The 26,800-nt window shown below is 44.4% G+C and overlaps 1 protein-coding gene across 1 annotated transcript; it reads left to right on the forward strand.

Annotated features, from left to right (window-relative positions):
* The first annotated feature begins 7,041 nt into the window (after positions 1-7,041).
* Positions 7,042-24,224, forward strand: LOC138498660 (trypsin-like). Its single transcript, XM_069622347.1, has 5 exons — positions 7,042-7,208; positions 10,518-10,674; positions 16,874-17,127; positions 19,261-19,397; positions 23,979-24,224. The coding sequence occupies exons 1-5, from the start codon at positions 7,169-7,171 to the stop codon at positions 24,126-24,128; spliced, it is 738 nt and encodes a 245-aa protein (XP_069478448.1). The 5' UTR covers positions 7,042-7,168; the 3' UTR covers positions 24,129-24,224.
* Positions 24,225-26,800: the final 2,576 nt, after the last annotated feature.

Consider the following 26,800-nt stretch of genomic DNA (forward strand, 5'->3'; position numbering starts at 1 on the left):
ACAGAGATACTTACTGTCACTGGGAAATAAATATTGCCATGGAATATACCTTCCCTGCTATCTTTAAGCATGCTTGTATTCTCCCTATCCTAAAGAAGCCTTTCTTAATTCCTTCTCTCCCTTCCAATTTCAGACCTATTCCTCTTCTCTCTTCATCTCTCAAAGCTACTTGAGTGCCTGGTCTATACTCAGGACTCTTCTTTTATTTCTGTTCATTCTATCCTTCCTCGTTTTCAACCTGGATTTCATCCTTCTCGCTCTACTGAATCTGCTCTTCTTTCGGTCTGTAATTGTCTGCGAAGCAATCTTCTCTATTAGTACTACTTGATCTGTCCACTGCTTTCAGTACCGTTGACCATGATCTGCTCTTGTCTTCTTTTTCTTCCTTTGAGGTCTCCGGTTCTGTCCTTGCCTGGTTTCGTTCTTATTTGATCCATCCTATTCAGTGGCTTGGGCCGCTAATTCTTCTGAGTCTACCCATCTTCTGTGTGGTGCTCCCCAGGGCTCTATCCTTGGTCCTTTCTTATTCTCTCTCTATATACCTTGCCACTTGCTTCTTTAATTGCTTCCTTTGGACTGTTTCACAATTTCTACGCTGACGACACTCAACTCTTTCTTTCTGTCTCCTGTTTTGCTTCAGCAATCCATAACACTCTTTCATCTTGCCTTTTGGCTATTAAATCATGGATGGCGGATGACTACCTTGTTCTCAATGCCACTAAGATGGAAGTTCTCTTTTTTTCTGCTAATACTATTCCCCCTCCGCTTTCTCCTGACTATGTTTCTTTTCCCACTGCTCTATTACCTAGTACACTGTCTGCTCGGAACTTGGGTCTTTATCTGGACTCTGACCTTTCATTTGCTCATCACATTTCTCTACTTTCACGGTCTTGTCGGTTTCACCTTTTCAATGTCCGCCTGGCTTGTCCATTCCTTACTTTCATCATCAAAAACATTATTTCGGCATTTGAGCCATAAACATATTTCACAACAAATTAGAGGCATCGCACATAATTTAAACATAAAACATTTCATCTCTAGTAAGATTAAATTAATTTAGATCAAATACAATAACCCTCAGATCCAAATTTCTTCACACTAGGTGCTCAGTTCATTGCATAGGCTTCACAGCATGGGTTTTCCGGGGGGTCTTTTGCTCTCAGTGCGACATTTACTATGGCGGTTTGGCACAAAGGGGGTCATCCTGAGTCCGTTTCCCCAGGGGGACCATGTTTGCTACCGAGAGCATAAGCCACTGTGATGTAATTTCCTGGAGATGGGCACAGTTCTATTGGGCTACTCGCTGGTGGGTGGCATCTCCTCGCAAAGCTCATTATCCCCTTAGCCTCGGTCCGTGAGGACAATTTGGATGGAGTGGAAGACATTTCCCTCATGTTGGCAGACCCTGGTGCACTTTACAATTTGCTCCTGAGATACAAAATGACAACCCCTAACCACCCTGACCCAGTGTATGCACTTGTTTACGAGTGCCTCCCTAGATTCATAGTTGTTAGGGACCTTATGTAGGTATATTGACCCCCTACATAGGCTGCTTTTTCTCTGCTTGGTTTAGCAATGGAGGCGGTAAGGGCGGGAAGAGCAGAAACAGGGCTGCTTGCTGCCTTTGCAGCTAACACATTTGTCCTTGGTGCCCTGTTTGCCTTTACATTGGGGGTCTGCAACAGTGGGGGAATAGCAGAATATTGTGCGCTCTTGTTAAGGTCCAGGGACTTTGGCACTGGTGAGTGCCATTTGCATTTTCCGGTTAGGGAAACTGCGATGTCAAGATTCACTCTATTTCTGTTAGCATGCCCCCACCCGCCCTGAGAAGCTTCAGAGATGTTAGGACTTCGTATAATCGGAATTGTTCCGGCTATCGCTATAGCAAATGTATTTGAGGCCCTTGTTCCATCTTCGAGGCCATATGGTATACCCCCTTGGCCCCTCCCTTCCCGATAATTTCAAACAGGGAGAGGACTAGTTCCTTCACTTTCAAGAGTTCTAATAAAACAATACTGCATTGGCACTCTTTGGTCACTCTGCCCCACTTGGCAGGCTGATCGAGAGTGCTCTTTACCACTTGGTCAAAGGGAAGTAATAGGCAAGGTGTACTAGTGACCAGTTGAGTCTCACCAGATGTCCCTGTTGGCACAGTCTGCATCCTTTCTGTAATGTTCTTCCCTATTTTTGATCTGACATTTTGTTCCACCCATAACCACCCCATGTAAAGACTCCTGCGCACTTAGTGCCTCAATCTTGATTGTATTTGAGATAACAGGAGTTTGGTGATGCTCTGGCGTGCACTGGCGGAAGGGCGCGGAAAAATTTTCTTGGTTTACTAGGTAGTCAATGCTCCCTATAGATGCGCATATATGAGAACCGGGGATTGTCGAGTGAAGGTTATTGGGAGGATCCCTAGTACATGGTAGGTCAGCAGAAGTCTTAGACGATTGATCGATAGGGCGAGGCCCTGAGTCACATACAGGATCTGGGCCAGGGCCAGGACCATAATCTTCTATGAATAAACATATGATCTTGTCAGCCTTGGTGGAGGCCTTAGTATCCTGTACCTTGATTTTCTCCCCCCAGTGGTCCATACTAACGGGGGCATTAAATGAACCCAAGAATTGGTGAATTTCACTAATCAAGGTGTTTGCCTCCCCCAGGGAGCTTGCAGGATTGCTGGGGGGATTTCTGGATTTAGTCAATATTTTCTGTTTCACTAGCAGGACAGGTCTGGGTGCTATGACAGATGGAGGTATAGCAGGTGATATAAGAGTAGGCATAACGGTAGACATGATGAAAATACTGCCCAGGAATTAGTGAAGTGCTCTTTAGAATAAGGATTAGAAGCCACTATGTAAATGCGTTTGAAGATGATGCGAGGTTTGGGACCAAGGATCAGCAATAAATTGCAACAGGATCAGTCAGTCACACCCCGCCTCCCCCCTTGGCTCTCACCTGCTCAAGAGCTCGGCAGTCAAAGGTCCCGATTAGCTTGACCGCTTCCTTCCATCCTTCATAAGACTAAACAAAATCCTCAAAGGGCCTTTCTGGCTTCAATGCATGTTGGCAGCTGAAGGAAAATCGACACTGGTAAGTCTGCAGATGGGATAAGTCTGGCATACAGGAGGGGGCCCCTTGTAACCTACTCATGATAAGACCCAACATGCAAATAGAAAGGCCCTTTCCCCCTGCTCCTGGAAGGTGCAGGGCTTCAGTCCTCCGGCACGCCGGCAGGTGAGGGACACCTTGGAGGCTCCCTGTGGGCAAACACCCGTGCCCTTTCCCCCCGCGGGCTTCCTTACTTATCATGCGACTAAACTTTTGATTTTTCTTCTTATTTCTTTCTTGCCTATTTTATTGTTCATGCAATCTCTTTCATCCTTGGTTTCCCGGTTGGCTTCACTTAAATCAGTTTTTAATTCTTATTTCCGTTTTCCCTGTCTTCTTTCCTCAAGTGATTCTATTTCTTCGTCACTATCATCTCTTGGATGGTTATCTTTTCATGCTTGCTTGAAATTCAACTTTCTTACTTTGGTTTATAAATCTCTTCATAATTTGGCTCCTTCTTATCTCTCCTCCTTGGGTTCCTTTTATGTTCCTTCTCGATCACTTTGATCTCAGTCTCTTTATTTACTAGTTGCTCCTCGTCACCCATTTGCTCAGTCTTGCTTTCGTTCTTTTTCCCTTTTAGTTCCGTTACACTGGAACGCACTTTCTCTTTCTCTTCACTCTCTATCTACTTATTCTCATTTTCGTATTGCCCTCAAATTTCATCTTATGCACTGATTATATGATATTGTTACAATCTCATTGTATTCTGTTGATGTGACATACAGCGCTTTGGCGTAAGTGCTCTGAAAATAAAAATAAATACAAAAGAAAATACAGACTCTTTCCCCTGCGTCTTTGCCAGTTCGGGAGCTGGCTCACTCTTATCACATGACTGCCGACATCACATGTCCACCAGCTGTTCAGCCTTACTCAAGCTGCAAGGACCTTCTACTCAACGGGGGTCCTGCTCCCCCAGCCTCAACTGCAGCTGCTAACATACAGGAGCTGCAGGAGGTCTCTTCATACCACAAAAGCCCAGTAAATAGGGCATCTTTTTTCTGATGATTGAGAAAAACAGGAGGATGGTGGGTACGATGTTACACTTTATAGCAGAGAGCCCACAACGTAAACAAAAAAAAAGAAGCTGCAAAAATGCTTGGAATCGCTGGGGAGAAAGCAGTTGGCTTCCAAGAGCAAGGACTGTACTTAACAATTGTCTCCATTCCAAAAAGCGTGATTGGCTGACAAACAACCAACATTCACCTCCAGTTGCTAATGCTACTGAATGTCATGATGTATTACATGAGAATGGTAATGACGAAGGAACATGATTTACAAGCTTCCAGCTGCTCATCTCTTTGGAGGTGTAGAGTTGTGATAGGCGAGTACTGTTTTTCTTCCTTGTTTTTTATAAGATCATTCTCCAGAGCCATGAGGGGTGCCAATTTTCTTACATGCTTATGTGCTATACTGTTCCCAAACTTCTCTACAAATATTTACATAGCACTGAGCAAAGAACAATTCTTGTTGGCCAACATCCTCTAAAACAAATCGCACAATCTATGGGAAACTGTTACTGGCAGTCAAAGATGCTTTCAACTGCTAGTAGCGCAAACTTAAGGTGTGCATTGTATCCCACAATTGTTACGGAGCACAAGAACATGGGCTAATTTAAGGCTTCCCAATGCATCTTGTTTTCATTCCACCCTTCTGTTCAGTGGAGACCATGCCACAGAAATGAGGGTGGGCAAGAACATTTTAGTGGAATAATATAGAAGACAGTTATTCTCATGGTTATTTTTCAATTGAAAGCACATAAATATACAATGATTTACTCAGAATCAATCTGACTTCATGGTGAGTGATCAGAATCCCGGTTTCCCAGTGCAAGTTTCAGCTTGCCTGCTTTCCATGCGATCACAGATGATCACCGGAGTGATCTACTTGAAGATTCTGGAATGGGGTACTTCAGGCAGCTGCTAAATGTAGATAAAAATAGTAACCAACACCGGCTGGAATCTAACAATATAATAAAAGGCCATATGTATGTTTGTCCCTGTATGTTTGTCAGATGCAGTAGCTTTGTCTGTTGTCACTGCTAGGGGGAGCTGTTGCCTTAGGATATATAGAGACAATGCCATTTTGCATAGCCAGGACCACACCGCTGACAGTAACCGCACAGCCAGGCTTCATTGCCCCTTTGGGAGGTATGTAGTAATAAAATTGCGGCAAAAATGTCACCTTTACGAAAAAATCACAGCAAAAATGCTGTTGTTTGACCCGGTAAAGGTGTACCACATAATACCATTTAAGGGGAGCTGGGGTTGCGGGGGTGTCCCCAAGCCCCCTTAAATGGTATATTTGGTCTGGGGTTTGCGGATATCCCCCGCATCCTTTACATGGATTGCAGCGGCAAAACCACTGCCTTTTTGCCACAATTTTTTGTGTAAACGGCCATTTTTGCCACGATTTTAACACATGGAACCCCTTGGGAGCATCCTTGCACATTCTATGATGTCTAATGGGAAAGACCACATTGCTGACAGTGACCGTACAGCCAGGCGTCATTGCCCCCTTGGGAGCATCCTTGCACATTCTGTGATGTCTAATTGGCAGGACCACTCTGCTGACAGTGACCTTACAGCCAGGCGTCATTGCCCCCTTGGGAGCATCCTTGCACATACTGTGATGTCTAATGGGCAGGACCACACTGTTGACAGTGACCTCACAGCCAGACGTTATTGCACCCTTGGGAGCATCCTTGAACATTCAGTGATGTCTAATGGGCAGGACCACACCGCTGACAGTGACCGCACAGCCAGGCGTCATTGCCCCCTTGGGAGCATCCTTGCACATTCTGTAATGTCTAATGGGCAGAACCACACCGCTAACAGTAACCACACAGCCAGACGTGATTGCCCCCTTGGGAGCATCATTGCACATTCTCTGATGTCTAATGGGCTGGACCACACTGCTGACAGTGACCACGTAGCCAGTGATCACATGGCCAGGCATCATTGTCTCTTGTTTCCACATGCTGTGATGCCTCGTGGGCATGTCCTCCCCCACTGTCTGATCTTCCTTAATCGCAAACGCCCCATCTTCTGCCCAACATCAATCTAGCCCCCACTTTAGGCTGCTGGTCTTCGTGGAGCTACCCTCTCTTCTCCTTTTCAATACTTAAAAGGCTGCATCCAGGTGAGATCACCACTGTGTGAGGGACAGGGCCTTTCCACTTTTGAGGAAGTGCCTCTGCATCACTCCGCTCCATGTGTCGACTTTATCAACATGTGGAGCGACATCCCTTTCCCCTTTATCGAAATTTTCTAAATACAGAAGGAAGCACATAGGGCAATGACGATTCCTCTGCGAAGGATCGTGCTCCATGCGCGGTGAATGGAACAAAAGGTAGGCCTTGGGGAGCGCGTTCAAGAACCCCACATATCAGCATTTATAAGAATACTAAACATATACTCATCTCTAGGAAGTGGAGCTAAGCGCTTAGGAGGACAGTTATTGGACAGGGGCTGTGTGGGGGAGAAAGCATGAACTTATGGGAGCAATAGTGCACCTTATAGAACTTCATTTATTTAATACATGTCTTCCTGCCATTAATAGAATGTCAACTTTCACCATAAATCATTAGGACCAATCGTCCTTTTTGGAGTAAAATGTTTTTTCCCATTTATTCCTAGCAGTGTATTGGGAAAGGTGTATTTATCTGGACCCTTCAGCGGGTCATGAAGGGCGAGACCTAAACTCAAAACAACAGCTGGAAGGTATGTGCCAAGGACCTCAACATCTGGAAAACTGAACAGTGAGGCCAAATGAGGCTGTTCACACAAATAATGTATGTTCAAAGATAGAAAGGACAGAAATGGTACAGGAGGGTGTTCACAGGAAAGCTAATGATTACCACATGCCTGTGAAGGGGGGGGGGGATTCCAAGGGGATCACAGGTGTTTGCTTACCACCCTGGAATGTATTTTGGTTTCTCACAAGGGCTGCCAACCTTGTGCATGGGTAGATAAGGGGCCCCTTCTTTAGTATAAATATGTGAAGTCTACTGTGCCCAGAGCAAGGAAGGGCAGCAGAAACCCAGACCCCAAACATGAAGATCCTTCTCATCGCGGCCTTCCTGGGAGCAGCAGGTAGGATCACTCACTCATTACTAAATCCGGAGCCAGTGGGACTCAAGCCGCTTTATTTAGTAAATGCTTGGTATTGAATTCACATTGTGATATATATTGCCTGTTTAGGTCAAAAATCCCCCCACCCAGTAGAAGTAGAATCCTTGTTTAACTCGTAGTTATGGAGTTTGGTGACCAGATGCGGCAACTCGGTATCAGAGCGCTTTGCATTATGGCACTAAAAGGTCTAGCAGGAAGTGGCGCACTCAGTGTAGGAAAGTGAACCACATACTGCGATATTGGCAATAGGTGCGTTGGAAGAGGTAACAGATATAGAAAATTAATGTTGGTTTGGAAAAAAAGTTAAAACTACTTTTCATGGTAATTCCTTTATTCTATTCTTAAACATGTTTAATGTGCGCTTTTGGTACAATAGGAACATGTAGGGTCATTAATAAGGACGTAAAGTGAACTATTTTTAATTAATCTATGACTATTAAAAAACTATTTTATAACATGTGGGAGTTACACATATGGATTCCATGGAGAGACTGTCCCTTGCAGCACACAGGTGCATTGTTAAGTCATATATGCAAATCCTAGAATTGTGACTCCTCCCCCTTAGACAGAAGAAGTGTAACCCCCCTCCTGCACTTTCTTGACTTCAGTAGTACAGGCATAAAGATAAACTATTGAGTTTGGACCTGCACAAGAATCTAAGCAAATGGATTGCTTTGCTGGGGACTAATTCCAAACACAAAGGAAAAGACAGTCAGGGCAACAGCTCCCAAAACACAGCAAAGGCCCCATCGTGCAAAGTGGCTCTCCGCCTCTCTTTTAACATTCGGAAAGAGGGCATTAAATCTGGACAAGGTGCCTGCTATAAAGCGCTGTTCCCTTGCCTGGGCTAATAGGCCGGTGACCCGGTCTGGTACCAATGTAGGCTACTGTGATATCACTCGAGTGTACAACCAAGGTTCAGTGGCTTGCCCCCTGCTGCTACACAGGGAGTGACGCTGCCTACATTCCTTGCTCATGCGTGGTGTCTGGGCATGGAGAGACCGAGAAAAGGCAGGCTCTGCTGGAAGCTCTTCCTCTGCCACGCGACGGTGTATAGAGAGCTCTCTCCTGTCTGTTCCTCTTGAGAGGTTCTAGAGACGAGGGAGACAGGGTGGCGAATTCTCTATCAGTTTACTCTGACACAAGAACATGGAGATAGATAGGGGGAAGGAGAGAGAGGGAGGGAAAGGAAGGGGGAGAGAGAGACAGAGAGAGGGGGAGGCAGAGAGACAGAGCGAGGGGGAGAGAGAGATAGGGTGACCAGATTTTCAAAACAAAAAACCGGGACGGACAACAACATAAAAGAGGGACTACACCATCGCAGCCCACCAATTACCGCCCCTCCCCCAACACGCCCCCACAACCACCCCCCAACCATATTTGCAGCACTTCTCTTTCTATAAACTGTATATGATCTCATTTTTGCAGTTTTGTCTGTGAAACTTGGCATGTTAATTCAAAACGAGCGTTAGCTCTAATTGATATAACATGGCTTGCTGTACAATAATTTCCAAGCCAGTCTCTGTGGCACAGTCAGTAAGTGTTCTAACTTGTACCAGAGAGGTTGGGGGTGGGGGTTCGAGTCAAACCTCCAACTTCAAAATTCTGAAAGTGTTGTGAAAAATAGTTACAGTTTTAATTACCGTAGCCCCCCAAACATGCAAACCCCTGACGGGGTGTGCGGATGAGAGAGAGAGAGAGAGGTGTTTCAATTGCCAAATCTTCTGTGGCCCCAGGTAAAGAGAAGGATTGGAGGTCTTTAGTCAGAAAAAGGAAAATGATCCATAACTTTGCAGAGAGGCGATCAGGGTATTTTTTATAAACAATAAACGACAATCGCATGCAGGGGACCCCGACGGTACCGCGCACGTGTTGCTTGGGACCCCTCATGTAATTTTAAAAGTTCACAAGATGGACTGGGGCACTGAAGAGTAAAACCGGGCGTATTCCCGCTTGCTCCTTACTTTTCCCCTCAGTCTTCAGAAGGAAGAGTCCCTCTGGCAAGTCATGCTTTGCAGGCGGCATTTATTCTTGGATTCCTCTGGGATCCGCCTGATTGTCAGCAGGTGATAAACCAAGGCGTAAGAATCCATTCATTTCACTCCTGCATGAAAATGTCATGCAGGCGTGAAACGAAACGCACAGACAAGACGCAGCAGGCACGCACAGCGGTGATCACATCTCCGCTCCGGGCATCTCCATCTTGCCACTGCTGCAAAGTGGAGAAGAGAGGTAGATCAAGGCGTAGAAGCATCACTCCGCGTTTACGCCCTGATTTATCACCCCGCCCCATTTAAAATGAGGGTGACTGAACCCCTCTGCAAGGCTTGTCTAAAGCAAGGCGGCAAAGTTCAGAATTGACCGCACTCCCTACTTACAGGGGCTCAATTTCTAAAGTGTGATCATTCCAAGGAGGGGACATCTTACACCCACTGCAGTTCATACACCCACAAAGGGCAATAAACGGACGCAAATTCGGGTGGGTCTTGGTTTACGTTACTTATTTGCGCTTCGTCATGCAGGCAAGTGTAAAGGCCCCTCATTATGTATGTATGGCTGGAATCCGCCAGCTGTTACCTGAGGCTTAAGAGCAGCTTCAAAACAACATACTGCCCGGAAAGCATGCATTCCTGACAGGCGCAGTGGATTGTGGGGCCGGGATATTTTGCACATGGTTTTTATTCATTTTTTACTGGACGAGGGTATTGGAAAATTACCCCAATAGAGCCCAACAGCTAACAGTAGAGGGAGAGTTCTGGCGTCAAGTGGTCTGTGTTTTACCCCAGTTTTACCTTCTAGTAGACACAGGTCTGTTTGGAGACAGCAATTGAGCACAGCATCTCTTGCAGGGACTTTAAATATTTCCTTTTAAAAATGTGGATTACTTCCCCAAAAGTGAGAGATTTGCTTCGACCATCATCCAAAAAGTCTTACAGGAATGTCTTTTCCCTGTGGCGTGCCTTTGGTGTGGACCCCTCTTTCGTTGGGGGGAGGGACAGCCTTACATAATGCAAAGTGGTATTTTTCACATCCCCCATATTTCATCATTCAGAAACAGTGCAATTAAGACAAACAAACATGTGCCCAGAAAGGTCTACACAACCGTCCTGCCCCTCTTGCCTTCTGTTTTATAGGGTTAATGCTTTACGTCTGTTTTGAAGCGATTTGTGTCGAGAAATGCAGCTGTATCTTTAACGAAAAGGAAATCCACTAAAATGAGGACATGTATAGAACTTGATCTAATGGACTGCCTCCTACTTTCCATTTCAGCTGCTTTCCCTGTGGATGATGACAAGATCGTTGGCGGCTACACATGTGGGAAGAACGCCCTCCCATACCAGGTGTCCCTGAACATCGGCTACCATTGGTGTGGCGGCTCCCTGATCAATAGTCAGTGGGTCCTGTCTGCTGCCCATTGCTACAAATCGTGAGTGGGTTCAATTCATTGAGCATCTGAATGCATTTTGTAAGAAAGGAATCTTGCCTATTTAAGATCTTGAAATGGATAACATGCATGGCCAAATGCATGCATTTAGGAGTTTGCATGCTTGTGATAGATTATTCACCCTAATGTTCACCTAAACAAGGTATTTGCAACCTCTGCCTCGCCAGATGTTGGGACTACAAATGCCATCATTGTGCTAATTGCAAGGAGGGGATAGTCAATGGTGTGGGGTCATGGGTGTATGAGTCTACATATATCTAGAGAGTCACGGGTTGCGGACCCCTGACCTAAGCTGTTAAAATGACTACACACAGTGCAAACATGCATGCAAGTGTGAGGCTCACAGTCAGTTGCAAAGCAAGGTAACTTGATTTAAGGCAGGTCTGGTTGGACTTTCAGAAGCTAAGTCATGACGCTACTCTTCATGAAATGCCTCCTTCCTAACACCATGGGTCAAGTCCTAAAAATTAAAGTGGGGGGACTCATCAACAAACGAATGGGACGTGACGTCACCCGAAATTATCATACAAGTTGAAATATGCACATTTCATTAAATTGGCTTTGCATATCCACCCAAATTGCATTGAATGGCATTTGCCTTTCATAAAACCAACACACACACAAAACCAACAGAGGATATTTTCTTCTAATAGTGTTTTTGAAAACATTAAAAGGTGTGCATGTTTTAAACTCCAAGAAACAATACAAATGTTTTCTCTGGGACTTGCAGTACCGAAATGGGACATTTCACCTTTAGTTGTTTGTTATTCTTCATCAGGTTACATAGTGCAGTGGTGAAGTGTCCGGCCTGCAACCCTGATGACTGCGGCTCCATCCCTGAGGCTTTCATTCATAAATTCAAAGAGGGCATTCAATGTTTCTCATTTTAGATGGGGAGGGGGTTGAGTCCACCCTCTGAATAAAGTGGGTGGACTCCTTCCCCGATGTGTACCCTGGACTTGCGCCCTGCTCCCCACCCTACTTGAGACTGTGTGATCTGTTTCCATCCCGGTTGCTTGTAGATCCCTTGCTGCCAAATTGCCCGCCCTGCCCCTCCTGTGTAGTTAGTTTTCACTCCCTTGTGTCTTTTCTTCCCTCACCATGTTCTTCCCCCCATGATTGTAAAGTGTGCTCCGTTTCTTCACATAGCTGGGTCTGTGCTCAATAAATACCCCAATAATAATAATAATGACCCATTGTGGCTGTGATCTGCTGCTGCTGCAGTGCCCTGCATGCAAGTCCCTTGATTCTCAGAGGATGCTTGTGTGCAGGATGGGGGACAAGCCGCAGGCGCTAGCAACCCACAGCCCAACCCTTGATGCACTGAGGAGGAATGGGGGTGGAGGGCACAGGGAGAGTGACACAGAGCAGCAAGCATGCCAGCTAATAAACAGCTTAAACTGGTCATCCTGATACTAAAAGGGCTACATTGATATAATCTATTCTGGACATGTCAGACTTTTGAAATGATGAGAGTGTAGGTGCACAGTAACCATGACACCTGTCAAGTAAGGAAGCCCTTCCTGCACAGTAAACTGTAAGCGTGTTCCTGAGTCATGAGTGGTTAGGTTCTTGTTGCAAGTCCATTACAAAGGATTCCAGAGATCAGGACCCGCCACTGCCGATCTCCTTAATTTCTCCAGCCAGTTTTGTTTTGGATGTTATGTTAATATGTTTTTATACTGTGCCAAATTGGCACCGTAGTAGTAAGGATTCCCTGACAACCTGTTGTAGGCTAGGGGTGTAGGAGTCTATTTGGAGTCAGTGCATGAATAGGCCTTTTTCTGCTGATGCACAGGATCTCAGACTCAATGGGGTGAGTGGCTGGACATGTGAGGACATTTCCTGACTCTTGACGCCTAAAATTAGGTGGTTTTCTCTTTTTTGGATCGACATCAAGCGCAAGGCCAACTAGTAAACTATTGAAGACCTTATTTGAACTATTGTAAACTTATTTGAAGACCACCAAGGCCTGAGTAATTTGGACCTTGTAGTTTATGTCTAGGACAGGAGGGAGCCTGTGTAGTACATTGAGGGTGATATGGCATTTGCTGACAGTGGTTGAGAAGTGGTTTGAGAAGGACAGCTGTGGGCATGGATCTTGTGAATTTCTGCCAGATGTTAGACAGGGCATTGATCTGGGCGTCACCACAGATAAGGATTTCAGTTTTCCCTGAATTGAGGCATAGCTGTTTGACTGTCATGGAATTCTGGACCAATAATAAGCGGCATGTTATGCATTGGATGTAGGTATGAGAACTGGCTCCAAATTGAATCTGATCTGCGAGTCATTAGTGTATGTTTTAAAGTCTTACTGGAAGTGTTTGCAGATTTGAGTCAGTGGGACGTGTAGGCATTGAATAGGCATGGTGAGGGGAAGGAGCCGTGGGGTACCCCACATATGAAGGAGATGGATTTATACTTTCATCCTCGCTATGCAGACCTTTTGGAAGGAAGAGATCCTTCCAAGACTGTGGCTTAAATGTCCAGGCATTGCTGTAGTTTTTACAGCAAGGTGGGCTGGTCCACAGCAATATAGGGGGCTGAGAGGGCATCCGATGTCCAGGTTGAGAAGGATATCATCTCTAGTGTCCAAAAACGCTTCTTCTGTACTTCTTCTCAGCTGAAATCCTGATTGTTTGTCCAGGGGTAAGGTATGGTGTTTGCAGAAGTTTGGAGTTGTTCTGTGACTAGTTTCTCAATGCTCGTGGTTTCCAGGGGGCAGTCACTAGCAGGACTGTGAAGCTGGTCTCTTGTTCCTTCATGAGGGCCATGACATGGGCTGCGTTGAGGTTCAGGTGGAATAGCCCTGAGAGGAGAGGAGAATTGCATAGGACTTTCAGCTGATTGACCAATGTGGATCCAAGATTTTTTGCAAGATGGGCAGAGCATGGAGTCATTTGGGTTTTCAATGTTTTTATGGATTTCAAGGCTTTTCCATCTCCTGTTCTTTGACAAGTTATAAGGCTACCAAAGATAGTGTTGATTTTCTAAAAGCTGTTGCAGGGGTTGGAGGTGCTGCCTGAGCTGATCGTATGATGACGGTTTGAATGCCTTCACTCCTTTGGAATAAAACGCTTGCCATCTCCTCATCCTGAGCCTGCGATTGTCCCCAGTATGACACCCCTTGGATGGGGATAGCACGTTAATTGTGGACTGAAACTACTTCTTTAGTTGTATTATATTGTCTGTCTGAAGTCGATGGTGCAGGAAGCCTTTATACATTGGTTTCCTGCTCCCCAGAGAATCGAGCTGGGGTTGGATCCCCTCCATACATGGTTGAAGGGGAAACATTGCAGAAATGGGCCTCAAACGCTTATTTTGAAAACATTTCCTTATCTTTGGCATATTACGATTTTTGCACCTTAAAATAGGTGTTGAAAGTTATTGTTTTATCTTTGGACACTTTTTGACACATTATTTATTTATTACATTTTAAATATTTTGTAAAGCTGTTCTCCTAAAAGCAGCAGCCTGGATTGGGTTAATGAGCTCCTCGGGCCGCCTCTGTCTAATGCTCAGCATGGAGAAGGGGGCGGAGAGCAACAGAGTTAATTTATTTATAATAATGACTTCAACTTGAGGGTTCACTCCAAAAACATCCTCATTGTTTTAGCCATGAGTAGGTGCCTGCATCTGGAGCACCCTCCATTATGAGGCTTACTGTTATTGGAGGACGAGCGCATCTCAGCCACGGTCTCCCTGAGCAGTGTGTTTGGAAGTTCTGCTTTGCCTTTTTTAAGGATGGAGCAGAGCAGGCATTTACGTAGAGCAGAACTAATAGATTGCACCCCAACTTTCAGCCGCGGAGCACAGGATGGGAAATGTTTGTTATAAACCTGTTCAACCTACTCCGCGGACCCTCAAACTCTTTGTAACAGGAATAACACTATGGCATAGATAAAAAATATCTAGGGACCCTTTGGTGTCCACTGCATTTAAATATCACCTAGTTTTGGGGTCCTTTTTCATCAAAATTGACAATCATTGATTAATTCAGATTTAAACTTAGTTGTCCCAGAAATAGATACTTGTTCACCTCATTTTCATCTGTGCTAGAGAGGTGATAGTTCCCCATCTCACCCAAGCTTGAGGCAGAATGGATCAACAATTGGGCACCTTAAGCCATAAATATTTCTTTTATTTTATTATTAGGGCATTTATTGAGCAAGGACCTAGCTTCAAGAAGCAACAGAGCCCTCTATAGGTCACAAGGGGAAGTACACTGCGAGGAAGCTCATTGCACGGGATACATACAAGAGAACCGGGAGCCAACAACTGGGAAAGCAGCAGGAGAACAACAAGCAACCATGGGAGGAAAGAGGGGAGAGCAGATCCACCAGCCTCAGGTTAGGTGGGAAATGGAGGGTTTGTTGACCTGGGTGTAAAGCAGGAGCCATTCCTTGAAGAGGAGGGCCTTGAGCTCCTTGCTGAAATGTAGAAGTGAGGTAGTAAGTCTGGTGCTAATGGGGAGGAGGTTCCAAATCCAAGGTTGTAGGTAGAGAAGGCCGGTCTTCTGGTTCGTTCCTTCCTACACCAGTGAGTTCCAGTCTGCACATGTTCTCACTTCTGGTGGATCTCAGGCCTCCAGAGATGCTGAGCTTCTCAGTGAAGTAGCTTAGGGTCTTGATTATTATAACATTGAAGATGACGAGGCAGACCTTGAGGGTGCTGCGTGCTTGCAGCAAGAACTGGTGTAGTTTGATAACGGTCAGGTGATGTGGTCGAATTTGTGAAGTTCTTTGACTTGAGTCGTGTTGCAGCAAGTAGGACACATCTCAGGAGTACCAGGGCGGTTGACGGAACACCTTCTAGCAGGGGTGGACTGCCCCATAGGAACTCCTGGTAAGTCTCTGCAACCTGGGCCTCTTTTGCATAGAAACCTATTGTAATTTCAAATGTTATCATAGGAAAAGGGCTGGGCTTGCTGAAAAGCTGTAATATGGGGCCACTTTGACAATTAGTTGCAGGGCCACTTTTGGTTTCCAGTCCAACCCTGCTTTCTAGCAGGGCTTTGCCACCATCCAGGTGGGAGAGGACCAATGCCGGGACAGCGGGTCAGAAGTTGTTTGCTGGAATGAACGGCTTGATTTTCCACAGGATGGAAAGTTGGTGCCAAACGGTACCATTAAAGAAAAAACGTAATGAAATCGCAACACAAAAAACTGCTTCACATAATAGGAACCATGTAGGTTATCCAGGGCAGCATACACACATTTTTTTAAAGCATAACCGTGCATTATTTATATTTAAGTTATTAGAATAGTATTTTTACTTCTAATGAATAGAGCAACTTCATGAACAACAGAACTAGCCTAATATTGCAACTTCCTTTTTTTTTTAAACGGTCAGTTTTATTGACAACATGACCACAGGTAATTGTGTCACTCATTGTCAAAGCAAATAGGTCTGTTTTTTTCTATATCATCCTTTATTGCTATGATTTGCATCGTGGTCCCAGGGGTCAAGTCCTAAAAATTGAAGTGGGGGGACTCATCAACAAAGGAATGGGACATGACGTCACCCGAAATTATCATACAAGTTGAAATATGCACATTTCATTAAATTGGCTTTGCAAATCCACCCAAATTGCATTGAATGGCATTTGCCTTTCATAAAACCAACACACACACAAAACCAACCGAGGATATTTTCTTCTAATAGTGTTTTTGAAAACATTAAAAGGTGTGCATGTTTTAAACTCCAAGAAACAATACAAATGTTTTCTCTGGGACTTGCAGTACCGAAATGGGACATTTCACCTTTAGTTGTTTGTTATTCTTCATCAGGTTACATAGTGCAGTGGTGAAGTGTCCGGCCTGCAGCCCTGATGACTGCGGCTCCGTCCCTGAGGCTTTCATTCATAAATTCAAAGAGGGCATTCAATGTTTCTCATTTTAGCTGGGGCTGAATAAAGTGGGTGGACTCCTTCCCCCGATGTGTACCCTGGACTTGCGCCCTGCTCCCCACCCTACTTGAGACTGTGTGATCTGTTCATCAGAGTACTTCCTGTTATGCCAAATATGGCTGATTAGTATTTGCTGTCATGTGGTATGGATGCTTTCCTGACCCTTGGTTTATTTCACCATAAGGCTTCCTGAAGAACCAAAAGCTGCTTCTAGCAATATCTAAAAATATCAACTAACTAATTGCCATTGTTTCTCTTTTTACATCACTTTAGACGTTACAGTGTAAGACTTGGGGACCACAATATTGCATCAAATGAAGGAACCGAACAGTTCATTGATTCTGTCAAAGTCATCAAGCATCCCAACTACAACTCCAGGAACTACGACAGTGACATCATGCTCGTCAAGCTCTCCAAACCGGCCACCCTCAACAGCTACGTCAATACAGTCGCACTGCCATCAGGCTGTGCTGCCGCTGGAACCAACTGTCTGATTTCAGGGTGGGGCAACACGCTCAGTAATGGGGGTAAGTATACGCAACTGACCCATTTTATTAGTGAAATATGCATAGTAGAAGAATGGTACATGACGGTGTATACCTTCAACGATTGCACAGAATGAGATATGAAACCATAGACTGCGTGCCTTATCTGGGTGGGAAGTGTTCTGAAGGATTTAGTTGCAACATATTGAATTGCAAGATGTCTTGTTTTTAAGGGTCCTTTCATTAGGGGGGAGGATAGCACAGCCCATAGCATGCAGTGTACATGCCTCAGAGGAGGAGGCGCTGCTGCATGGATGGGAGTTCAATTTACCGCTGGGCAGATTCAGGTCTCCAATTACCACAATCTGGGTTATATTAATTGGCAATTATAACACGTGTTGCCAAACACTTTGAAACAGGTTCCAGCAAGTTGGAGCTACATTAAACACCACATTATATCACTATTTAATATTGGTGAAAACATATACATAAATGTGTTTAGGTTTATTTTTTAAGGATGCTAATATTGATGCCTCCCTATCTTACCATAAGACTCTAAAAACTTGATTTTGAGAGACCCTCAATGTCATTACATTGTAGTACTTGGAGAGGCGTCACTGCATGCAAGTCAAAAGGCAGGCCAGAAAAGTTCATTTTGGGGGGAGTCTGACAGATTGCAGCCAAGGAACTGCTGCAGGGTTTTTGACACCCTAATTAAGGACAAGTAGAAGCTTATAGCGTTCTCTGGCACCCTTCATGTACCCGTAAACGCCATATCCGTGAGCCACATCTTTTTAAAGATATCATATGACAAAAAACTCCTGCATAAATTAATTAAATACAAATAGGGATGAGCAGCTTTGTGCCTGTGACCAGTTGATTTCTATTTATGAGCAAACAATAAGCCGATCAGTATGTGTTGAAAATCCACGAACCTAACGCAGGGATTCAAAGGACAGGATGCAGGACAGGAGGTACCAGGCTTATGTCAAACCATGTAAATGTATGCTGATTGGCAATCTCTGAAATTGTTATTGACAAAGTAGGTTTTCATAAATTCACCAGAATCAGATCTTCCAACAATTCCCCAGAGAGTAAAGCACCTATAAGTGTTACCCCTTGCAATCCAAAGCCATTACATGCTTGAGGTTCTTCTTCAATTGTCTGCGACCTGTGGCTCTCCAGGTGTTTCAGACTATGCCCCACGATCCCTCATCATTGAGTATGCTGGCCAAGGCTGCTGGGAGTTGTACTTCAATCAATCTAGAGAGCCAAAGGTTGCAGGCCCCTACTCTCTGGGATCAACATTTTATTTTTGCTTTCATAACTTCATTATACAAGTTCAAACAATAAGAGTTCACCAATGTGAGTCATATGGAGAGTCCCTTAGGTGGAATTGAAAAAAGTGTATTTTCCCATCAATTGACCACATGTGTCTGGGACTTTTAGGCATGGGTTTGTGAGCTATATATAGTGCACAAAGAAAATGTATGAGATACAAACAAATACATCAATAGTTATACAGCCATTTACTCCCAGAATAACCATAACATCACATGTTGTTACATTAAGCATTTGACACATAATGAAACAATAACATCACATCAAACCATTGAACTAAGCAAGCTATGTGACATTTGACAAGCTGATCCATACCCTCAAATGTAATGATTGACATACACATTTGTGGATCTTAATGCTAACATTCAAGTCAACCAGTTTTGGCGTATTGACCATGTTCCTTGGTCAACACAATTGCCATAGACAGTTTATTAAGAGTTGCAGATAAACTCTTTCATCCTCAAAAGGTCTGCACAAATACGTTAAAAAATCATTGCTCTCAAGAGAAGAAGTCTGGACTAGTAGTAACACACAGCGAAAACTATGCACTGAGAACCACATCAGACTCTTTTGTTTCAGAAGTTTCTTAAGCAATTCAAGATTAAAAGCAAGATTCTAAGACATGACTTAAAGCAGAAACAGCATGCGGTCTACAGTGCACCAAATCTAATGGTAAATGATTGTGATGTACCCTTATGATTAAGGTTAATGATGAATATTAAAGCCAGATTCATGCATTAAGTAGTCAGCACAGGTCAATTGCATGGTTTGCTATCTCAGAAATATCCTCAGTCCATATGCCTATGAATATGTTTTGTGTTCTTGCATCTTCAGTGAACAACCCGAGTCTTCTCCAGTGCCTGAACGCCCCAATCCTGACTTCGAGTCAATGCAGCAACTCGTACCCGGGACAAATCACCAGCAACATGATCTGCCTGGGGTTCCTTGAGGGAGGCAAGGACTCCTGCCAGGTAAAGAAGGCAGATTTTAGATATCAACATTTTGCCATTAATAGCTCAAAATACCATGTGATTGTTTCTATGCTATTGTTTGTTCTTCCAGCTGCATAACACGCATTGTAGAAGCGAATGGTATTTTGTGCGTATGAAAAGAAATGCAGTACATTATTCATCTCTTTTACCCAAGATGAACTACTTTGAGGATGCAGTATAGGATACTCAGAGATGGCAATCGTTCTTCTGGATCTGTAAATCTGGGACATTGCTTTCAGAAAGAGATCTTGCCATTGGCACTGACTACTGTATCTGCAGAGACACTGGTAAATAAGCCCTCACTTTCACTCGGCGAATAGAAAGGAAACTCCATGTTTTATTTCAACTCCAATGTATCTCTCATTTTCTTTTCAAATGCATCATTCTTGCATTTGTACTGGGAAAATACATAAGAAAGGAGCCACCATAGGGGGCGATATGTATGGGAGCGTGCGGAGGTGACTCGTGGTCGTGATGTCGCTTGTGCCACATTCCTTTCCTCTGCTCACCGTTTTGGGGAATGCTGCGGTGCTCTAGGTTGGGCTGATGTAGATTGCAGGGGTGAACATGGAAATCAAGACAGAGCATTGAAACTCCTTGACGGCATGAGCAGTAGTGAACCCTCCCACCCGGCATCCTGGGCTGCCATTAGCACAGTGTCAAGGAGGCCACAACTACCTGGGAGATGCATTCTCCTTGTGATCTGCTTGCTTCAGTCCACCTGTCACTAATGACTCCATGACATCTGCGACAGCCTTGAACTGCTCAAGAAATATGGAAGGCGGAAACCTGGCAAAGACACTGAAGTCACTGAACACTTTGGAATTCTCAGAAACATCTGAACATCCCTCAGGGAAAGAGCACACCCACTTTCTGACATCTTTGCACCTCCTGCACATTTGTGTACACTTGACCTGAGCACTGAATAAAAAATAAATTCTACAATAGGTATTTGTAAAGGTGCAATTTTTGTTCCAGCAAAAATACGGGTCAAAATAGCACAGCTATTTTGCAAAGTGTAAATATTAGAGGTGCAGTTCATCATTAAATCCAGTATGTAAAGTGCATGTACACTGGTACTCACTCAGTGACTAGGCTTGTGTATCCTTGCTGCATCCACTCTACAGTGGACCTCTCAGGTCGCTTACCACTTTCTGTGTCATGTGCTGTCATTCAAACATCCTTACCACTCTCATATCTTGGTAAATGATATGATGGGAACATCATTAACATACTTGTACCCAAATGATGGCACTTAGGATGAAAGATTTAAGTTATGCAATCGTATGCATCCGGATTTGAAGGTCACTTAAAGTGATAACACTTCATGACATGTAAGGCCTCTCTGCCGTGATCAGAATTGAACTCACAGAGAGACCACCACTCTGAGAGGCGCTCGGAAACAATCACATTTCACATTTGCTGCCAATGTCCTCGGTGTTACCCCACTCGCACATCTCACAGGGCATGCATTTGGGATCTCCTTTTGATGAGTCCTTCTCTTCCCTATGGCATCTCCTAATACGTATTTCCCAACCACTGCTGATGGGGGAACAACCCGCTCTCTCCTGTGACTACAGCTGGAAGAATTGTTCTGCACATTCAGCCAGAGTGCATGAAGTACAGCTGCTCTTGTTGATCAGCTGCTACGTGATTTTTAAACAGCCAATGGGAGAAGATATCTCCCTTTAAGTGGCACTGTGCAGTAATTACATTTTCATGCCAGTTCTTTGAAGTTTTTTGGAGTTGAGGAGAAACAAGTAATTTCACAGACATTTTGGAAAATGAACTCTAGATTTAGTTTTTAAAGGAGCAACATTCTATTCAGAGTCTGTTATTTGTTTATTTAAGCCATCATAACATGCGTGTTGTATGTACACAAGACATAGCTTACGCCAGGCCAGAATAGTACAGAAAATGTTTGCAACTTCTGGAATGGGAAGGGAAAGTGTGGGAAGTGAGATTGCAACAGGCATTAAAATAACATAACTAGCTTAGAGGCTGCCTGATTGGCGTTTTGCACTATTAAGATAGTCCAGTAAAAAATGTTATTTTAAAAATAGATAGGCAACATTAAAAAAATAATACTAGCACTTTTTTTAAAACTTCCTATGTAAAATTTTGAGCTATTCAAGCTCAAAATTAGCGAAAGCAAGCACATGGGCGCATCCATTTTGTGAAATGGATGCCCGCCTGTGCTGGCTTTTGATTTTGCGGCACTAATGAAGGAAAAGCCAGCCAGCTGTAGTAAACAAAAGCTACCGCTGGGTGGCTTTTCCTTCATTGGTGCTGTACGCGGAGGACGGGGACCGGAGACCAGAGCAGGAAAGCTGCAGCTGAATCTCGGTAAGTGCTATCTATTTTAAAAAAAAATAAGCACTAGCTGCGTTTTTTAAAAAAAGTTTTCCGGGCTGGAGGAGCACGGAAAACTTAGAAATAAAACTGCAGCTTTAAAAACGTTGTATTTATGTTTGCGGTCGCTTTTGAAGCGACTGCAAACATAAATACAACGTTGTGTTTGAAAACGCTGCGGTTTTTCTTTCCAAGTTTCTCAGGCTCCTCCAGCTCGGAGGAGCCTGAGAAACTCGGAAAGAAAAACCACAGCGTTTTCAAACACAACCGTGTTGTGTTTCTGCCTGCTGTGGCTATCACTTTGGGTCTCCGGTGCTCCCCCAGGGGAGCACCGGAGACCCAAAGTGAAAGCCAAGGCAGGCAGAAACACAACACGGTTGTGTTTACATGCCGCGGTGTTTCTGCCTACAGCTGATTTCCCATTTGGGGCTCTCGGGCTCCCCACGGGGGGCCCGAGAGCCCCAAATGGGAAATGCTAAATGCTGCAGTGTTTCTGCCTAAATCTGATTTCCCATTTGGGGCTCTTGGCCTCCCCACGGGGGGCCCGAGAGCCCCAAATGGGAAAGCAGATTTAGGCAGAAACACAACCGCGTTGTGTTTCTGCCTGCCTTGGCTTTCACTTTGGGTCTCCGGTGCTCCCCTTGGGGAGCACCGGAGACCCAAAGTGATAGCCACAGCAGGCAGAAACACAACGCGGTTGTGTTTGAAAACGCTGCAGTTTTTCTTTCCGAGTTTCTCAGGCTCCTCCGAGCCGGAGGAGCCTGAGAAACTTGGAAAGAAAAACCGCAGCGTTTTCAAACACAACGTTGTATTTATGTTTGCGGTCGCTTCAAAAGCGACCGCAAACATAAATACAACGTTTTTAAAGGTGCGGTTTTATTTCTAAGTTTTCCGGGCTCCTCCAGCCCGGAAAACTTAGAAAAAAAAACGCAGCTAGTGCTTATTTTTTTTTTTAAATAAATAGAATTTACCGAGATTCAGCTGCAGCTTTCCTGCTCTGGTCTCCGGTCTCCGTCCTCCGCGTACAGAACCAATGAAGGAAAAGCCACCCAGCGGTAGCTTTTGTTTACTACAGCTGGCTGGCTTTTCCTTCATTAGTGCCGCAAAAGCCAGCACAGGCGGGCATCCATTTCACAAAATGGATTGCCCATATGCTTGCTTTTGTGAATTTTGAGCTTGAATAGCTCAAAATTTTACATAGGAAGTTTAAAAAAAAAGTGCTAGTATTATTTTTTTAATGTTGCCTATCTATTTTTAAAATACATTTTTTTACTGGACTATCCCTTTAACGTGTCATTGTTTTAAGGAGGTGGTTTTGTAGGGTTTGTTTGAAGGTGTTAGATGAAGTAGTGGCTTTTCCTTCAATGTATTATAAATTCATTTGACGTGATCCTAGGTGGGAAAATTACATGAGTTTGGAAGTGGGTTTGGAATCTGTGGAGAAGGCTGGATGGAACAAGACTGTGGCAACATTTAAATCCTAGGAGGAGTTTGTTAATAGCCTTGTTGTGCATCACGAGTCATCCAATCAGGTGCTGGGAGGTCTAGGTGAATTAGAAAGATGAAAGGCATTTATCAAAGTGTGGGAAGGAGTAGGGGTGTTGCAGTAACACGGCTTCCGGGCAACAACATTGACCAGGTTCTTGTCAACAGCAAATGACATGAGATGGGACTTGTTGGGAAAATTGTGTAGGACCGGTTGAAGATAGCAGGAGTGGCTGTCTTGGTAATGAAGTAGGAAAACCACATCGCACTTTTGTAGTAAACAGGAAGATTTTAGACGAAGGTTGGTGTGGGTTCAATGGATCATCATTTACTGTGACTGTGGCCTTATTGACAGAAGCAGTGCATGACACAGGTTCAGCAAAAGAAGTATCAGAAATCACTCATGAATATTAATGAGGTAGCCATGGCCATGCTGTGCTATAGCCATGGCCATGCTGTGCTAGGCACTGCCTTCCAAAGGTCTGGCTAGGCCATGATACACTTGGCTGAAAGTATGTGAAGTACAGCACGGCTGCTACTGTGATGGACACCTGTCTCTTATGAAGTAGGGATCTGCAGTGAGGAAATGTGGCTGGATTTCGCTGCTGCATAATTCCTTCTCACCCTAATTCAGTGCCAGTAGCCGTGCACTGAAGCGAAAGGTGTGGTTGTCAAGTTCATGAATGTGTGTTCTTAATACCATTGTGTTTTCTTTCTCATCAGGGTGATTCTGGTGGCCCCGTTGTCTGCAATGGTCAACTCCAGGGCGTTGTCTCCTGGGGGTACGGCTGTGCCCAAAGAAACTATCCTGGAGTCTACACCAAGGTCTGCAACTATAACAGCTGGATCAAAAACACAATTGCAGCCAACTGATTGCAGTCCTCATTGTCCATCCGTTCAATCTGTTAGGTTTCTGGGAAGAATATTTTACTACTGATGAATACATATTAAAACAGAATATTGAACCAAGTGTTGTCTTATTCTCATTTGCTTTTCTAGCTTCAATTATCAACTTGTCTTGACACCTAAAGCCGTTGTCTACAAAGGTAGCCTTTGCTGTTGCTCTGCTTGTATTCAAATATTTTATTTATTTTGTTAGGCAAATTATGCAGCATGCTGAAATATCCTTGCTTGGAGAATTTGAAGGGCAGAGTACCCTCCAGTTGGTCTATTTTGTGCATACTACATTGTGATACGCATTACTTACATTTCCCAGGTAGGGTGCGTATTGACACTGTGCTCCACTGACCCACATCCTCTGGAAGTCCGTGGTGGCAGGAAGTCTTTAATTAGGAGGCTGGACTTTCTCTTTAGTGATCTTCAACCACCCGGATCTTTTCTTTTTATCATAAACTGAAATTCTACTCATGCATAATTAAGCTCTTCATTATGGTTTGATATACCCGGCAACCAACAGCCTCAAATCCTTTGTTTGCCTGATGCCAATAATTTCAGTCAGATATTTTATTATTAAAAACCTCATAGTATGTATATTAACACTCTGTCACAAGAATAATGTGTGTAATCGATTCCATAACAGGATAATAACCAACGAGAGAGACTGAATTTCCCAAGACCTTCCCAAATTCCCCCAACTCAATAATCTCCATAAACATTGAACCAAAGAAAACAAGAACTCTTCCAGGTTGGTGTAGCCAACCAACCTCAGAAAACAGAACATCCCAAGAACCTCCCCAACCAACTCTTCGACCACCCTCCCCCAACTACTCCAGTCACATTCCAAGCTCTTATCACCTCAACATTACATACACTGAATCCCATACACACAGCAGCTTTAGACTTGCTAGGCTGCAAGCACCTCCAGCATTTTTAAATGTACCTTTTAGATCTGACTGCTATGCTATATTGTCATCTTGTTTTAAGGACTCATCCAAAATGAACATCTTTAAATACACTTCCACCTCTCCATGGGCCCAGAACATGTTTAGCCCTATTTTTTACCAACCCCATTCCCTTCCTCCCAGACCAGCAGCTGTCCCTGAATCCTAGTACAGGGAGCTAATAGATCTTGGGTTGCCCCCTACGGAAAAACAGACACTCTAGTGTCATTGCCAAACTTACCTAGAATCATACTGGTACACAGGTCTTAGGTACATCCTTCCTGCACCAACAATCACCCGTCTCTACCTCTCCTTCCCATCCCATTCAAGAGGCCTTCCAAGATGGAAGAAGTATGTTGTACAAGAACGCTTTCCATCACATTACATTTCAAAGAGACCAAGCATCACTAGCCACACTAGTAGTGCATCTGGTTAGACTGTGACTCGAAGGCTCCCTACTCACAGTTTGCTGTCTGGTTTTGTATTTTAGTAGTTGCCCGCAGCTTAACTACTTCAGCACCCTAGCATTTGCTTCTCCCGCATTTTTTGTTTGATCTTGGGTCTCGGTGCAGGTAGTCAAACATCCCCAAACTTTATTCCATGCTCCTCCAGAAAATGTGTTCTTTTCCACTTTTTCCAGAGGCTGAATGGAAGACTGTTCTAGCCTATGAGGTCTTGACATGTGAGGTGGGAAATCAGTTTTGGTCAGAAGCGGATCTTACATTTCTTTATTTACTATGTGCTTTCATATTTGTTACATTTCTTTATTTACTATGTGCTTTCATATTTGTTAGAGGAACTTGGGAATGTGGGTGTTGTAAAATTTGAAATATCTTGACCGAGGTGTTGAACCTGATCTTGGAATCTACTTTTAGAGAGTACAGTTTCCTGAAGACACAAATAACCCATGAAAATGTATGGTTGCTGCTCCTCTTTGGTTCTTGCATTTCGGGTCTCTGCAAGCAAGAATTCTTTTTTTTTGCCCCACCTGCTGTATCTGATGTTGCTGCAGTTTCTGTTGCTCTTATGGTTGATCTTGGGCTCATTTGTTGTAACAAAATTCTTAACTTCCTGAAGGGGTTTTATGTGGTTATGTTATCCTATGCTTTAAGGCTTTTACACTGCAAAAATCACCACTGTAGTACTGTCGGAGCACCTGCCTTGTCCAGACGTTGGTGTATTGTGCCCCTGCAAGGATCAAGTTCAAGACCCTTTGCATTGTCCACAAGACTTTCTGGGGCCGGGGACCGCACTACATCCAACGCTCTCTTCCAAAATACCTTCCTTCTCGAGCCCTTCGCTCAGCTACCTCCAACTCTCTAAGGGTTAGACGCTTCTCCAGGCAGAGAGTGGGGGTAGATCTCTCTCCTCTGCAGCTGTCTCCCTCTGGAATGGCCTCCTTGCCCCTCTAAAACTTGAGCCGGGCCACCTGACGTTCCGGAAGCAGCTCAAAACGTTCCTCTGCTTGCTCTCTCTCTCCCCCTCACTTGCTGGCCTACCTGACCTATCTGTCTGCTGTACTGACTGGTTGCTTGGCTACCCTCAGAGTCTCACCGATCAGTCACCCTTGCACTGCCCCCGGGCCTACCATGCACCTAGGGGCTGTAACTTTAACCCTAAAGTCCCTTGTTCTCCTTGCACTCCCCAGAGCCGCGCTGCCCTGGCTGCACTTACTCAGAGCATTGCTGCCCTGTTTTCCTCTCC

Source organism: Ambystoma mexicanum, chromosome 5q (assembly GCF_040938575.1).
Source record: "Ambystoma mexicanum isolate Mex_15411 chromosome 5q, UKY_AmexF1_1, whole genome shotgun sequence".
NCBI lineage: Eukaryota > Metazoa > Chordata > Amphibia > Caudata > Ambystomatidae > Ambystoma > Ambystoma mexicanum.

Excerpts from the sequence above, each read along its gene's own strand:
- LOC138498660 (XM_069622347.1), top strand. The coding sequence starts at position 7,169 with ATGAAGATCCTTCTCATCGCGGCCTTCCTGGGAGCAGCAG. Across the intron at positions 17,128-19,260 it reads CAACACGCTCAGTAATGGGG|TGAACAACCCGAGTCTTCTC; the intron begins GTAAGTATACGC and ends TTGCATCTTCAG. Across the intron at positions 19,398-23,978 it reads GAGGCAAGGACTCCTGCCAG|GGTGATTCTGGTGGCCCCGT; the intron begins GTAAAGAAGGCA and ends CTTTCTCATCAG.